This window comes from Ovis aries, chromosome X (genome assembly GCF_016772045.2).
Source record: "Ovis aries strain OAR_USU_Benz2616 breed Rambouillet chromosome X, ARS-UI_Ramb_v3.0, whole genome shotgun sequence".
Classification (NCBI taxonomy): Eukaryota; Metazoa; Chordata; class Mammalia; order Artiodactyla; family Bovidae; genus Ovis; species Ovis aries.
In genome coordinates, this window is record NC_056080.1 from 48,211,049 (window position 1) to 48,225,141 (window position 14,093).

The window sequence follows — 14,093 nt, forward strand, 5'->3', positions numbered from 1 at the left end:
AAACCAATTTATTTGTTTTGCAGATAAGGAAAATGGAGCCCAGAGAGGGTAAAAATCTTGCCCAAGTGGGTCAAATACACAGCCAGGATCTAGGCTTAGGTCATAACCTTGTTCTACCTAGGCTCTTGTCCTATAACAGTCTATGTCTGCATTCTGTACCCTATATGCCCATTCTGTACATTCTCTCTCTTACCCTGTAAATAAGAATCAGGAGTTCTGTGAAATCTCAGAAAAGTAATCATTGAATCAATTGAACCTAGTTACTTTTCTATTAAGTGGCCAAGAGAGAGAAGTCTATTTATAGATTTTCTCCTTTTATCTTTATATGATAGATCTTTTCCTTCTCCTCTCCAATAGGGTTTCCCTTTCTTTTGGATTTTAACTTCCTTATCTTCCTTACTTAAGGTGACAGAAATGTAACCCTGATTGAAACTTTGTTCATTTCATTTCAAATATGTCCATAGAAAGAAAGTAGAGATTTGCAAGAAAACCCAATTGCTGTACAATCTTATCTTCACCTTCAGCCAGAATCTGATTCTAGGTCTTTCATTAAGAGCCTACTGTGTGCTAGGTGTGGAGCCTAAGAAAAGAGATAACACTGCTATCTGAAGAGATTTTTGACTGGAGTAGGATTGGAGTTGGCAACTGAACATGTGTGGAAAGGATCTTTCAATAGGTATTTTAATCAGATTTAACAAGAATTTACAGAAGGTCTGCTTCATGCAGACTTACCCTAAGGTTCTGGGAATCTCAAAGCAAATAAATCAAGGTCCCTGCCTGACTTCATCCTAGGTATGTTAATAGATAACTTAAATGAAATGTGATCAGGCAATAATTGCAAGATCAAACCAGTCAATCCTAAAGGAAAACAGCCATTAATATTCTTTGGAAGGACTGATGCTGAGGTTGAAGCTCCAATACCATGGCCACAAGATGCAAAGAGATGACTCACTGGAAAAAACAAAAACAAAAACAAAATCAAAAACAAAAACAAAAAACTGATGCTGGGAAAGTTTGAAGGCAAAAGGAGAAGAGGCAGCAGGCAAACTCTGGGAGATAATGAAGGACAGGAGAGTCTGGTGTAATGCAGTTCATGGGGTTGCAAAGAGTCAGACATGACTTAGTGACTGAACAGCAATATGTAGTATAGGACACTTTGTCTATGGAGCTAAGAGTGGTTTCCTAAAGATGATAATTGAGCTGAGCCTGAAGAACAAACACAAAGCCACCTTTCAGGATATATGTGAGGGGGCCAGGAAACTTTCCAGGTCTATAGAGAAGCATATAGAAAGGTCAGAGATGTACTACTAGAGTATAGGGGATGTGATGTTGTAGTTGGAATACAGGATAGGTGGATAAGGATGAAGACATAGGTTATGGACACGGTGTGAAGGTTCCTGGCTAAGTGGTTGAGTAATTTTCAACTTTTAGCTTTAGGCAATGGAGAGCCACTGATCCTTTTAAGCACTAGAGTAAAAGACCATCCTGACAATAAATTCCAAACTTTAAGGAGAAACACATCATTGACTGAAAATAAGCATCATATTTATATGTATATTTTCATTTTCATCTTAATCATTAAGAACAAGATTATCCTCCCCCTTAAACAGGCACTATGGGAGCTAACCTCATTACCAGGTAACATTTCCTAAATAGTAACTTATTTTGTGCCTCTAACTGAGGATATAGAAATTATCCAAGAGACTCTTGTCAGTGAGGGAACTCCAGGCTATAATAGGAGAAAGGCAGGGGCATGAAATGTCATGATAAAAAAAGTGCTCTAATGAGTATTAATAAAAATTTACAATTGTAGTCAAAGATGACTGATCTGTCTATCTTGGATTCCCTTTCATAGGGATACGGATTCCCTTCAGGATTATTAAAAGGTTTGAGGTATAGGGTCAGGGATATGAGGACTTTAACATTCAAAGTGATATGTTCAATATTCAATTGAATCTATTAATGTGGAAGTGGGGGAAAAATAGAGTGAGCAAGCTGTAGACACAAGCACATACACACAGAGAAAGATACAGCATTCAAGGAAACACTTAACATGTAATAAGGAGCAGGAAAAAGAAGGAATTCACAAAGAAAACCAAAAAGAGTGGTCAGGAAGATAAACAAATCAGAGAAAAGTAGGCATGCCAATTCAACTACTCATTGAATACTACTCTGGATTGGGTGCTGTGTTAGGCAGTAGGGAAACAAATGAAGAGGACAGTTCCTGCCATAAGTTATGATCTTCTGGCAAAAAGTTGATTTTTATATCTCATCTGAACCGTGCTTGTGTGACTTTGATGACAGAATTCATTTCAAAGAGGTAGGTTAACTTATAAACCACAGGAATTTGAGAAGAAAGGAATGGCTGACAGCATCATCAATTGCAGAGACATTGAAGGGAATGGGAGCTAGTAGGGAGGGTTTTGGCTTTGTCGAGAAAGAATTCATGGTAATTTGGTGACACCAGATAACAGGGTCAGTGCAGAGATGGGGATAGAAAAGAAAAAGCTAAGTTATGGTAAATTAGGAAGATAAACAATGAGACAATTTTTTAAAACTACTTAAAAAAACACTTTGTGTAAAGTGAAGAATGATGAGGTGAGCATTTTTTAAAAGTTGACCGTGATCAACATATAAAACACCAAATAGAATGACATCTGAGAAGAGGCCATTGGGTTGGTAAGCTTTGTGTAAGCAGAGCCAGCAGAGTAATGGAAGCAGGTGAAGTGAGTGTGGCCTTAACCTGAGTTCAGAAACCACTTTGTTTGGCTTACGAGTAAAAGTGGGAGGTTCAAAAGGGCATAAGAATTTGGAGGCTTGCAACACAGGGACAAATATTTGGAGGAGAAGTAGGATAAGAGGAGAGGAAGTTGACTTAAACCACAATAGGCATGGTTCAAATGAGATGAGAGGATCAACTTCCTGCCAGTAGAGCATAGCTCACGGCAAGAGAAGTGAGAGAAACTCTATATTTCCAATCCCCTCCCCAAATTTATAAATAATACTCCCTATACTTTGCAATAAAAATTGTTACTAGCCATCCTGGAGGCAGTGGAAGTTACAGAAGTTACTAAAATGACTCTTCCAAGTGGCATTTGGTATAGAAGAAAGTAAGAGAATTGGTTTGATCTTCAAGTATTCAGCTGCTAATGAATGACTTGACATGAATCATTTTGAGCACTCTGAACTTCATTTTTCTTGTTTGTGGAAAAGGAAGAACAACTCCTACCTCCTAGAATGACTGTGAAGGTTACATGAGAGGATGTGCATAAAGCATCCAGCACAGCGCCTCAGATGTAATAGCCATTAGCCAACTGTTAGCTCCCTTCCCCCACTTCCTTTGTTTCCCTAGTCCTATCGACACAATGCTGGAGTCTCCAGATCCTGCTCCCCCTTTCTTCTCCCTGTTTATACTTAATAGATAATGAAAATGTGAGAAAACTTGTGGATGCTGGGAATCCATGCCACAATGTACAAGAGCTGAGGATGTCTTGGATAAAGTCAAACTATCCAGAGGAGCCCACAGAGTATCCCTCAACCCACCTCTTTACCAAGCACTGAGACAAACGAGGCAGCTTTCCAAGATGTCCAATAGTATCAGTGGGTCAGAGAAGTGGACCTAATTAGTAGTTAGAGACTCTCAGGCTTCTAAATATGTCTTCGCCTATCAGACAGATGGCAGTTGCTTTATACTACTAAAAGTAACAGAAGATGCCCCTACAAGTCTCAGGGAGACTCAGATTCAGACTCAGGCTCAGCCTCAAAGGGTCCTAGAGTAAAGTCCCAAAACAGGTCCAGAGAAATCCCCAGCCACATGAAAAATGTCATCCTTCACATTCATAGTATCATTTTACAGTTTAGAAAACTTATTTCATGTTAGGTTAGGATTTATGTGTTTATGTTTGTGTTTAATATAAATATTGTTTATAATAAAATTGTAAATTATATAATAAATATATAAAGAATACAATATAAACACAAAATAATTAATTTTAATGTATATGTGTATATTAAATAAGAACTTCCCAGGGGGCTCAGTGGTAAAAGAATCCTCCTGTCAATGCAGGAGACGCAAGAGATGCCAATTTGATCCCTGGATCAGGAAGATCCCCTAGCGGAGGAAATGGCAATCCATTCCAGTATTCTTGCCTGAAGAATCTCATGGACAGAGGAGTCTGGCAGGCTACAGTCCACAGGGTTGCAAAGAGTCAGATATGACTGAACAGCTGAACACATACACACATATATATTAAATAAACAAAACCCAGAGAACTTTACTTAGTCTGGGTCATCCTCGAGATCTCAGTTTTAGACAGTTTGGAAGGAAGACTTACCTAAACTCATGCAAAATTAGATTTACTATTATTTTCTCTTATAAGGCTCTATATTTATCTTACATAAATCTTAATTTTTTACTGTGAGATTGTTTGGTGAGTGCCTTTTTCTCTCACTAGAGCAAGAAATCTGGGAATGTAGTGTCCTGGTCAATTGTATTATCTTTGGTATCTCTATCACTCAGACCATTTCAAAAATTCATAAATGAGAAAAGAGGGTTCTTGAAGACCATCTGTGCTTAGTTGCTCAGTCATGCCAGACGTTTTGCGACCCTGTGGACTGTGGACTGTAGCCCGTCAGGCTCTTCTGTTCATGGGAATTCTCCAAGCAAGAATACTGGAGTGGGTTGTCATGCCCTCCTCCAGGGGATCGTCCCAACCCAGGGATCAAACCCAGGTCTCCAGCATGGCAGGCAGATTCCTAACTGACTGAGCCATCAGGGAAGACCTGAAGATAATCTATAAATTATAAACAAGAGCAAAGAATGGAATTCCCCAAGTTCATACTATAAGCCATGGCATAGTTGAGCATGGAACTCAGCTCTCCTGCCACTGTGTCCTGGGCTTTCTTCAGTGAATCTTTAATCTTGATTAATTAAGATCCCAGGTCATTAGGAACCAGGGTCAAGGGATGGTCAAGGCATTCAGTATCTACATGTCATCTCATTTTCAGGCCTGTACAACAAGATTAATTATTTTTCATTAACAAATATTTATTGAACTTTTACTATAAGCAAGGCACTAGAGTTATAGCTGTGAATAAGCTAAAATCACTGCCTTCCTGGAGTTTGGTAGAAGACACATACAATGAAAAAAATATAAAATGTTAGAAGCAAGGTCAAAAGACAAATGCTAAACTATTGACATTTGCAATTCTTATTACTTACAAAAGGAGAAATCTATCTAATATATAAATAACTCTCAATCACAGGAAAAATAAATCAGCAACTTTATAGAAAAGTGGATATTACAGAGATGGTTCTTGACCTCATGATACTTGTAATGTAGTGGGAGAACCCCCTTTTCTCAAAGGCTAGGGAGAGTGGCTGGACAACATGGTTTTAAGAGACCAAAGGAGATGGTGAGCTTTGAGTAGTTCTTCTTATGCTTTCTTAGGTGCACCGCTAATACAAGTCTAAATCCCAGCTCTGTCACTCACTAAATATGTGACTCTTAGGGAAATTGCTTAATTTTTTTGAGCTTCTGTGTCCTCATTTTGTGAACAGAGAATAATTCTAATTCTGCAAGTTTATTGAGAGGAATGATAAAATAGATGTGAGAGTATGAAGTATATAATAAGCACTCAATAATACTTTTTTTCCCTTCCGTTTCCCACATCTCATTCTGCCTAGAACTGAGAATAAAGGAGCAGTGCCTTTTCTTCCACGAATATTTAGCTTCCTTTCCTTCTTACCTTGTAATGTCTGGCCTTGAAGGAATTCTCAGCTATGTCATTCTGCTGAGTCCCATGAAGTACCTATTTATTAGTTCCATTTTGAGATAGGGAAATGCATAGTCAGAAACATTAGTAACTTACCTACAGCTGTAAAGTGGCAAACTGCAGTTCAAATTCAGGTCTTTGAACTTCAAATTCAATGCTTTTGTCACTATAGTACAAGGCTTTAGGTGACAATCTTCAATGCCTGCCACCAATCGAGTGCCCACTTTTAGCATCTTTGTTATTTGTCACTTAATCTAACTGTAACACTATTAGCAAGAGACATTTGACCATCTACATTATAACACCTTCTTAGGGGTTAGAAAAGTTCAGGATATTAATTAGAGATTCTGAACTACCTATTATACTAATTGCTGACACTCCTTAGATAAGCCTGTGGAAACTAACATGCCGATACAGAACAGGAACATTAATGAAAAGAGTTCATGGTGATTATTAGCTGTGGTGTAAGCACAAAGGTTTGGCCAAAATTCTTTTTTTGTCCCCATAAATGCACCATTCTTGCCATTTGTTTAGTCAGAGGAAACACTAGGAAGATGAAAATGGGATGAACATGGTTTGCACGCCAAGTCAGTGATACCAGGAGCAACCATCCCAGTCTGAATTTAGAGACTACATATTTCAAAACACCAATACAATATACTAACACATATATATATGGAATTTAGAAAGATGGCAATGATGACCCTGTATGCAAGACAGCAAAAAAGACACAGATGTGTATAGCAGACTTTTGGACTCAGAGGGAGAGGGAGAGGGTGAGATGATTTGGGAGAATGGCATTGAAACATGTATAATATCATATAAGAATCTAATTGCCAGTCTATGTCCGATGCAGGATACAGCATGCTTGGGGCTGGTACACGGGGATGACCCAGAGAGATGTTATGGGGAGGGAGGTGGGAGGGGGTTTCATGTTTGGGAACGCATATACACCTGTGGTGGATTCATGTCAATGTATGGCAAAACCAATACAGAATTGTAAAGCAAAATAAAGTAAAAATAAAAATAAAAATAAGAAAAGAAATGCAATTTTATTCCTTCCAAATATATGCAATGGGCTATGACAAGTTTTTCCTCCTTCCTTCACTGTCCACAACTGTTGTCTATGGGTTTTTACCTTTAGGTGAACCATTGTAGGAGTATTTGACTAGTTTCTTCAGTTAGTTCTGTCATAAATGGAAGCTTCTAAAGAACTCTGACTGGTGGTAAGGTACCATCACAATAATGTAAAATAATTATTGACCAATTAAATAAATTTTAAAAAGAAGTGAAGAGTACAACCAACTTGCTTTTCTAAGTCTTAAACAACTCTCTAGAACTCCTGTTATTTACTATTTTTTTTGACTGCACTGCTTGACTTGTGGAGTCTTAGTTTCCTTTTCAGGCATCAAACCTTCACCCTAGTCAGGGAAAGCATGGAATCCTAACCACCAAACCACCAGGGAATTCCCATTCATACATTTAGTTTTTTCTTTCCAAGAAACTAAGCAAAGGTTAGCTCAGAAATTGTCATAAATTGGAAATTAATTGAGATTTTTCTAGATAAGACTACCCTTGTAGAGTGAGATGATAACTGACTTGAGTTTGCTGTTTGTTAACCAGAGTCATATTAAATATTTTTGTAGATTGCTTTAAAAATCTCACCTTTCATAAATTGTTGCATAGCCTTTGGGCAAATGACATGACCTCCTTGAACTTCAGCTCTTCATATGTCATACGAGGTTAATTTTAGTATCTTCCTCATAAGGTTGTTGTGAGGATATTGCATAAACTAATACATACAAAGGGCTTTAGACAGTGTCTGGCACTTAGTAAATTTTCTTGGTTAAGTACAAGGCCTTTGCCTTGTTTCTCCCAGAACACGTTTGATGAGTTAGACAGGCTTTGGGGCTGCTCTTACTCTAGTATATCTATAGATATTTAAAGATATTCTTGGGCTATATTTACCTTGTTATATCAGTGGTCCCTCCATTCATACAAGCTCACCATGTTCTTTTTTACCTCTGCAATTTTACTTGTGTTCTTCTTTCTGCCTGGAATGTCCTTTTCTGACTATTGATCTTAATAATCTTTCAAGGCTCTTTTTAGGATTCATGTTGATGTATGGAAAAACCAATACAATATTGTAAAGTACTTAACCTATTAAAATAAATAAATTTATATTTAAAAAATAATAAAATATAATATACTGGTAAGAAAAAATATAAATAAAATAAATGCTGCCTCTTCTGTGAAGTCTCCAAGCAGTTTGAATTAATTTTTTTTCCACACCCTTGCCTCCAGAGTTCCTTGTCTTGAAAGAGTACTGAACCACCTGTTCCTTCTCTGGTTTCTCATGTCTCATTGGATAAGTTTCAAACTCTCAACAGTATACAAGGGCTTCTTCAGTTTGATATCCTCTTTACTTCTCTTACATTGCTTTGAGCTATTCTTTCCTTTTCTTACTCTATTTTAGACTACATCAGCCTCCTTATCTTCTTGGAATATGCCCCATATTTTCCCACCTTAGAGATTTTACATAAGCTGTTTCTTCTGTCTAGAATAGCTTTTCACAATTACTTGCTTGGCTCATTCCTTCTTATTCATCAGTCTCACTTCAAAAGTTACTTCCTCTGAGAGGTTTTCTTGACCTATCCAAGCCTTGTGGATTAGGTTCCCTGTGTCCTAATTTTCTGAGATTCCTCCTTTCATGTCATATTTACTTGTAACTATTTGTTCAACAACTATTTTTCACCACACTGAAAGTGCCAAGAAGGGAGGCATCTTATGCGTCTTGTTCTCTGTATTCCAAGTGCCTCACATCATGCCTGATATTAAAAAAAAAAAATTGTTGAGTGAATGAATCTAGTCCAGCCTCATTTTAGATATGGCTCATAGAGGGAGAGGGTTTTACTCAAGGTCACATAAAGAGTCAGTGGCAGAGAAGACTGTAGTCTACATCTCCTGACTTTAGGTGTAGTGCTCTTTTCCTTATATTCACTCCACTATAGTACTTGTTCTTTGTATTAATCTGGGTTCTAGGATAGGCTGTAAATTCCTTGAGAGCAGGGACTACATCTTGTACTTTTGCTGTCCAATTGTGGTAGCTACTAGCTACATGTGGTGATTGAATATTGTCATGAACTGTAAGTTTAAAATGCACACAACATTTTAGAGTGTAGACTACCTCATTAAAACATGTTTTCATTGCTTACTGGTTTAGAAAACATCTTGGATGCATTGGGTTAAATAAAATATACTATCAAAATTGCTTTCATCTATTTAGTTTTTTTTAAATTTCTAATGTGGCTCTTAGAAACTTTGTGGCTTATGTTATATTTCTATCGGATGTATACTACTGCTTTGTTGTATATATATGTATTTTACCCTTGGTACCAACTATAGAGCTTCACAGCTGATAAGTACTTGGCACACACATGTTGAATAAGCTTGAGCTATAGTTGGTATATTAATTGCTGCCATGTTTCTTGTTACTCTCACTGGGTTTTGGGGAACCTCACAGTGAACCATCTGCCCTCAAGCTTATGAGTACATGAAGTTCTTCGATCTTGGCCTGAGGGTGCCCCATGCATTGCATCAGCCTTTGGGTTTCCTTTCTGAGGAAGCCCCAGTGCAATCATATACACAACAATCACCAAGGTTGAGGTGGAGTGTGTGGACACTGGCTTCTTGCACAGGAAGTGGCCTTAGCATTGCAATTGTCCCTGGGGCCTTTTCTTGACAGCCTTCCTATAGTGGATGGGGGTGAATGAGCAAGAAGTTGAACTCAGTGTTGAGAGGGGCTTCTCATTTTTTTTATGAGGGTGAGGTAGGCTAAAGAATGTGGGGATCTTGTGCTCCTTCATTTGCTTATGCACTGATGCATTTACTTATTCAACTTACAGTTATAGAGCAACTATTTCATTCTTGGTCCTGTGAAGAAAGGAAGGGATCAGATACAGTCTCTATTTAGCAGTTTTTGGTCTGGCAAAGAGGCAGGCAAAGCCAGGAGCAATTAATTTTGTCAAGAGTGGGTGGTCACAGTAATCATCATTACTTTCTCTAAGCATCTTTAGAAATATAGGTAAAATCCTTCTTTTTCTAACAACCTTAGAACTGCCTTATGACCCAGCAATCCCACTGCTGGGCATACACACTGAGGAAACCAGAATTGAAGGAGACACGTGTACCCCAATGTTCATCGCAGCACTGTTTATAATAGCCAAGACATGGAAATAAACTAGATGTCCATCAGCAGATGAATGGATAAGAAAGCTGTGGTACATATACACAATGGAGTATTACTCAGCCATTAAAAAGAATACATTTGAATCCGTTCTAACGAGGTGGATAAACCTGGAGCCTATTATACAGAGTGAAGTAAGCCAGAAAGAAAAACACCAATACAGTATACTAACACATGTATATGGAATTTAGAAAGATGGTAATGATAACCCTCTATGCAGGACAGCAAAAGAGACACAGATGTATAGAGCAGACTTTTAGACTCTGTGGGAGAGAGAGAGGATGGGGTGATTTGGGAGAATGGCATTGAAACCTGTATACTATCAGGTAAGAAACGAATCACCAGTTTATGTTCGATACAGGATACAAGATGCTTGGGGCTGGTGCACGGGGATGATCCAGAGGGGTGATATGGGGAGAGAGGTGGGAGGCGGGTTCAGGATTGGGAACTCATGTACACCCATGGCTGATTCATGTCAATGTATGGAAAAACCAATACAGTATTGTAAAGAAAATAAAGTAAAAATAATTTTTTTTTTTAAAAAAAGAACCTTTCTAATCACCACTGCCTTCTTACTCCCTGCCCTGGAAGAATCATGGCTTTCTCACTCAGTTTTCTGATAGCACTTTGTACCTTCATCAAATCACTTGTCTCACACTATAGAAATATTTATTTCCTTGGATACATGCCTTCATCCTTTTCCTCTCTAGCTTGAGAATTCCTTGATATAATGTGGTGGTTGGTGCTTAAACAAGCTGTGCATGATTTTTCAAAGACATACAATTAATGAGTTTCAGAGTTGGATCTATAACCCAGGGGCTATAACACAGCATTTAAGACATAGGAATTCTGACTCAAAATTCAGTGCTTTTTATTTTTTCATTCCAGCACTGAGTGAATAAATGAATGCATCTACAGTGTGAGACTCCAGCACCGTCTGCCTGCTCCCCTTATCCACCTCTCTTCCCCTATATCTTGTCTCATAAGTACAGTCAAGCCAAAGAATATCCAAAATGAAAGAATTCTGTGTCTTTTGGTTGGACAACAGACCTAAAGGAAAAGTCCCTTTTGTTTATTCTGCAAATTTGGCCCTTCCCAACATACTTTGTGTTTTTGAGGTAAAAAGAGGCTCTGAGGAGCCCCATGATATTTACTGTAATTCACACCTTTTGCACAGTAGGAACGAGTTGTAGATCCTCCTGACTCTGAACACTCTTTTTTCATGGACCTACTTTGAAGCTCAAATTTGCCATCATGCAGAGTATGAAATTCCAGGCTGGATGAATCAAAAGCTGGAATCAAGACTGCTGGGAGAAATATCAACAACCTCAGACATGTAGATGATATCACTGTAATGGCAGAAAGTGAAGAGGACCCAAAGGACTTCTTGATGAGAGTGAAAGAGGAGAGTGAAAAAGTTGGCTTAAAACTCAACATTCAAAAAACTAACATTATGGCATACAGTCCTATCACTTCATAGCAAATATAAAGGATAAAAGTGGAAGCTGTGACAGATTTTATTTTCTTAGCCTCCAAAATTACTGTGGATGGTGACTACAACCAGGAAATTAAAAGACATTTGCTCCTTGGAAAGAAAGCTATGACAAACCTAGACAGCATTAAAAAGCAGACAGCTCTTTGCCAACAAAAGTCTGTGTAGTCAAAGCTCTGGTTTTCCCAGTAGTCATATATGGAAGTGAGAGTTGGACCATAAGGAAGGTTGAGTGCTGAAGAACTAATGTTTTCAAATTGTGGTGCTGGAGAAGACTCTCTAGAGTCCCTTGGGAATCAAGGAGATCAAACCAGTCAATCATAAAGAAAATCAACCCTGAATATTCATTGGAAAGGCTGATGCTGAAGCTTCAGCTCTAATACTTTGACCACCTGATGTGAAGAGCTGACTCATTGGAAAAGTCTCTGATGGGAAAGAATGAAGGCAAAAGAAGGGGGAAGTATAGGATGAAATGGTTAGATAGCATCACCGACTCAATGGACATGAATCTGAGCAAACTACAAGATAGTGAAGGGCAGGAAAGCCTGTCATGCTGCAGTCCATTGGAAAGAAAAGAGTCAAACATGAGTTAGCAACTCAATAACAGCAATTGCTGCTTTAACTGAAGATGTTGTTTCCAGAGGGTCTCTGTTAAAAATCTAGGACAGTACCTTAACTGATAAATGAGAGAGAGAGAGAGAGAGAGAGAGAGAGAGAGAGAGAGAGAGAGAGAGAGAGAGAGAGAGAAAAGAGTGGGTAGCTGAAATTACTCGATCTCTAGGATACAAGTAGAGAGGAAGGGTCCCTCCTTAGGATAGTGCTCAAGGGACAACCCTGACTCCACCCCAAGTTTTAGTAAGAAACAACAACAACAAAAAAAGGAACTAAATCTTTCTAGAAGATAGATCTGGGGAAACTAGTCTCAAGGACTAAGTCAATAAATTATTCTGGTAGAAGAAAGTTTTCTACAGAGCAGTGTAAATGTGAGTGAATCCCTATTCAAGCTATCCCCTAGAGCCTCTAGGCCCTGCATATGCAGAAAAGACCATAGTAAGAGAGGGGCAGCAATGGAAGAGTTATAAAGGAACCAGGGAATGTTTGAGTTGGAGAGGCCACCAAGATCATCTAGTTCAATCTCTTGGTTAAATGGGAAACTAAGATTAAGGGAGGGAACAGAGTTGACAGATCTGGGAGTAGGACACAAAACTCCTGGCTCCTAGGATGTTTTTTTTTTTTTTCTCTTGAACCTGAATTTATACTACTGTATGTGGCTTGGATAGATTATTCACTGAGTCTTGAGTATTGCAAGTACTCAAGAGCAGAGTATTTCTGCTCTATAGACTAAGGACTGAGACTTGGGCACTGTAATCATTGAGAGTGATCATGCAAATATAGCCTGAAAGCATAGCAGGACTTGTCTCTATGACATGCCATCTGCCATGTCATCAGGTTTCATGATGTATTGTCCTGCATATTGGGAATTCAGTCTTCCTGGCTGTGGATGGGAACTGCCCAAGGATTGCAAACAAGAGGATCTAGGAAATCATTTGCTTTCTTCTCATGACTATCATGTTCCTCATGAATCCTGAAGGTCACAGTTGAATTTAAGGGTCTGACCTTAAATTTTCCTTCTCAAGGTCAATTACTTTCTTTGTAATCAACATGAGAGAGTAGAAAAAGCCTAATATTTGGAATCATAAAGACCTGAATGCAAATTCTGCCTTCTCAATTATTTCCCAGTTTTGTTTCTTTAAGCAAGGCACTTTACTTCTATGTGTCTCAGTTTCCTCACCTATAAATAGGAATAATGATAATACCATACTAAATGGTTGTTGATTAAATAACACATGCAAAACACATAATAAAAGCATTATGCAAAAACATATAATAAATGCTTTGTAAGTGTGAAGTTTCTTTTTTCATTCTGTCTTAAGTTCCCTAGATGCCAAAATGCAACCTGTGGGCAGAACTCTGCTGGCAAGGCCAGCTTCAAAGGTATGTGATCTGTAAAGTTTCACAGGGCTTCATGTTTATAAAAGACCCCAAACTTAGCTTAATATTCTGCTGTCACCATCTTGATTTTCTTTTCTTTTTCTTTTTTTTTACAAGGAGCTCTTCATTTTGCACCTGCAAATTTACCCCTGTAAATTGTTTTGTGCCAATATAGTTCAAATGAATGTTTCAGGAACAGGAAAAATTTAGACAGGGTGAGAGAACACATGAATGTGGAGTTGACAGAAATAGATTCAAGTTCTATGTATGCCACTAATTTGCTTTTTTATATCAGGCATTTCCTTTTATCCTTCAGAGGATCAGTTTCTAAATTTTGACAATTTTCATTTGACAATGTCTTAGCTTTGACATTTCAGGACTCCTTCAATAATTTTGAGGAAACCTCTCTGGCCATAGGCAGAACCTAGGGCAGCCAGAGCTCTCTACTCCGACATTCTTAAGCTTGGGAAATTAGTACCTGGTGGAGTTCAGTGGCAGTGGGCAAGGGCATAGCAGTGGGGGCTGTTGCTGCAGTAGGAGACCCTTTCACAACGGCACTGTTTTGTCATTTTGCACTCAGATTTCCGT

The 14,093-nt window shown here is 38.4% G+C and overlaps 1 protein-coding gene across 8 annotated transcripts in view; it reads right to left on the bottom strand.

Moving 5' to 3' along the window:
• Positions 1 to 14,093, bottom strand: part of VSIG4 (V-set and immunoglobulin domain containing 4) — an 85,788-nt gene that overhangs the window by 25,599 nt on the left and 46,096 nt on the right. For 2 of the 8 annotated variants that reach the window (XM_060407847.1, XM_042241643.1), the window contains one exon: positions 664 to 951. The exons of the other annotated variants lie outside the window; for them this stretch is intronic. In XM_060407847.1, the coding sequence (XP_060263830.1) occupies positions 734 to 951 (218 nt within the window). In that variant the 3' untranslated portion in view covers positions 664 to 733. Of the gene's footprint in view, positions 1 to 663; positions 952 to 14,093 lie in introns of those variants that run through there. 8 annotated transcript variants of the gene reach the window in all.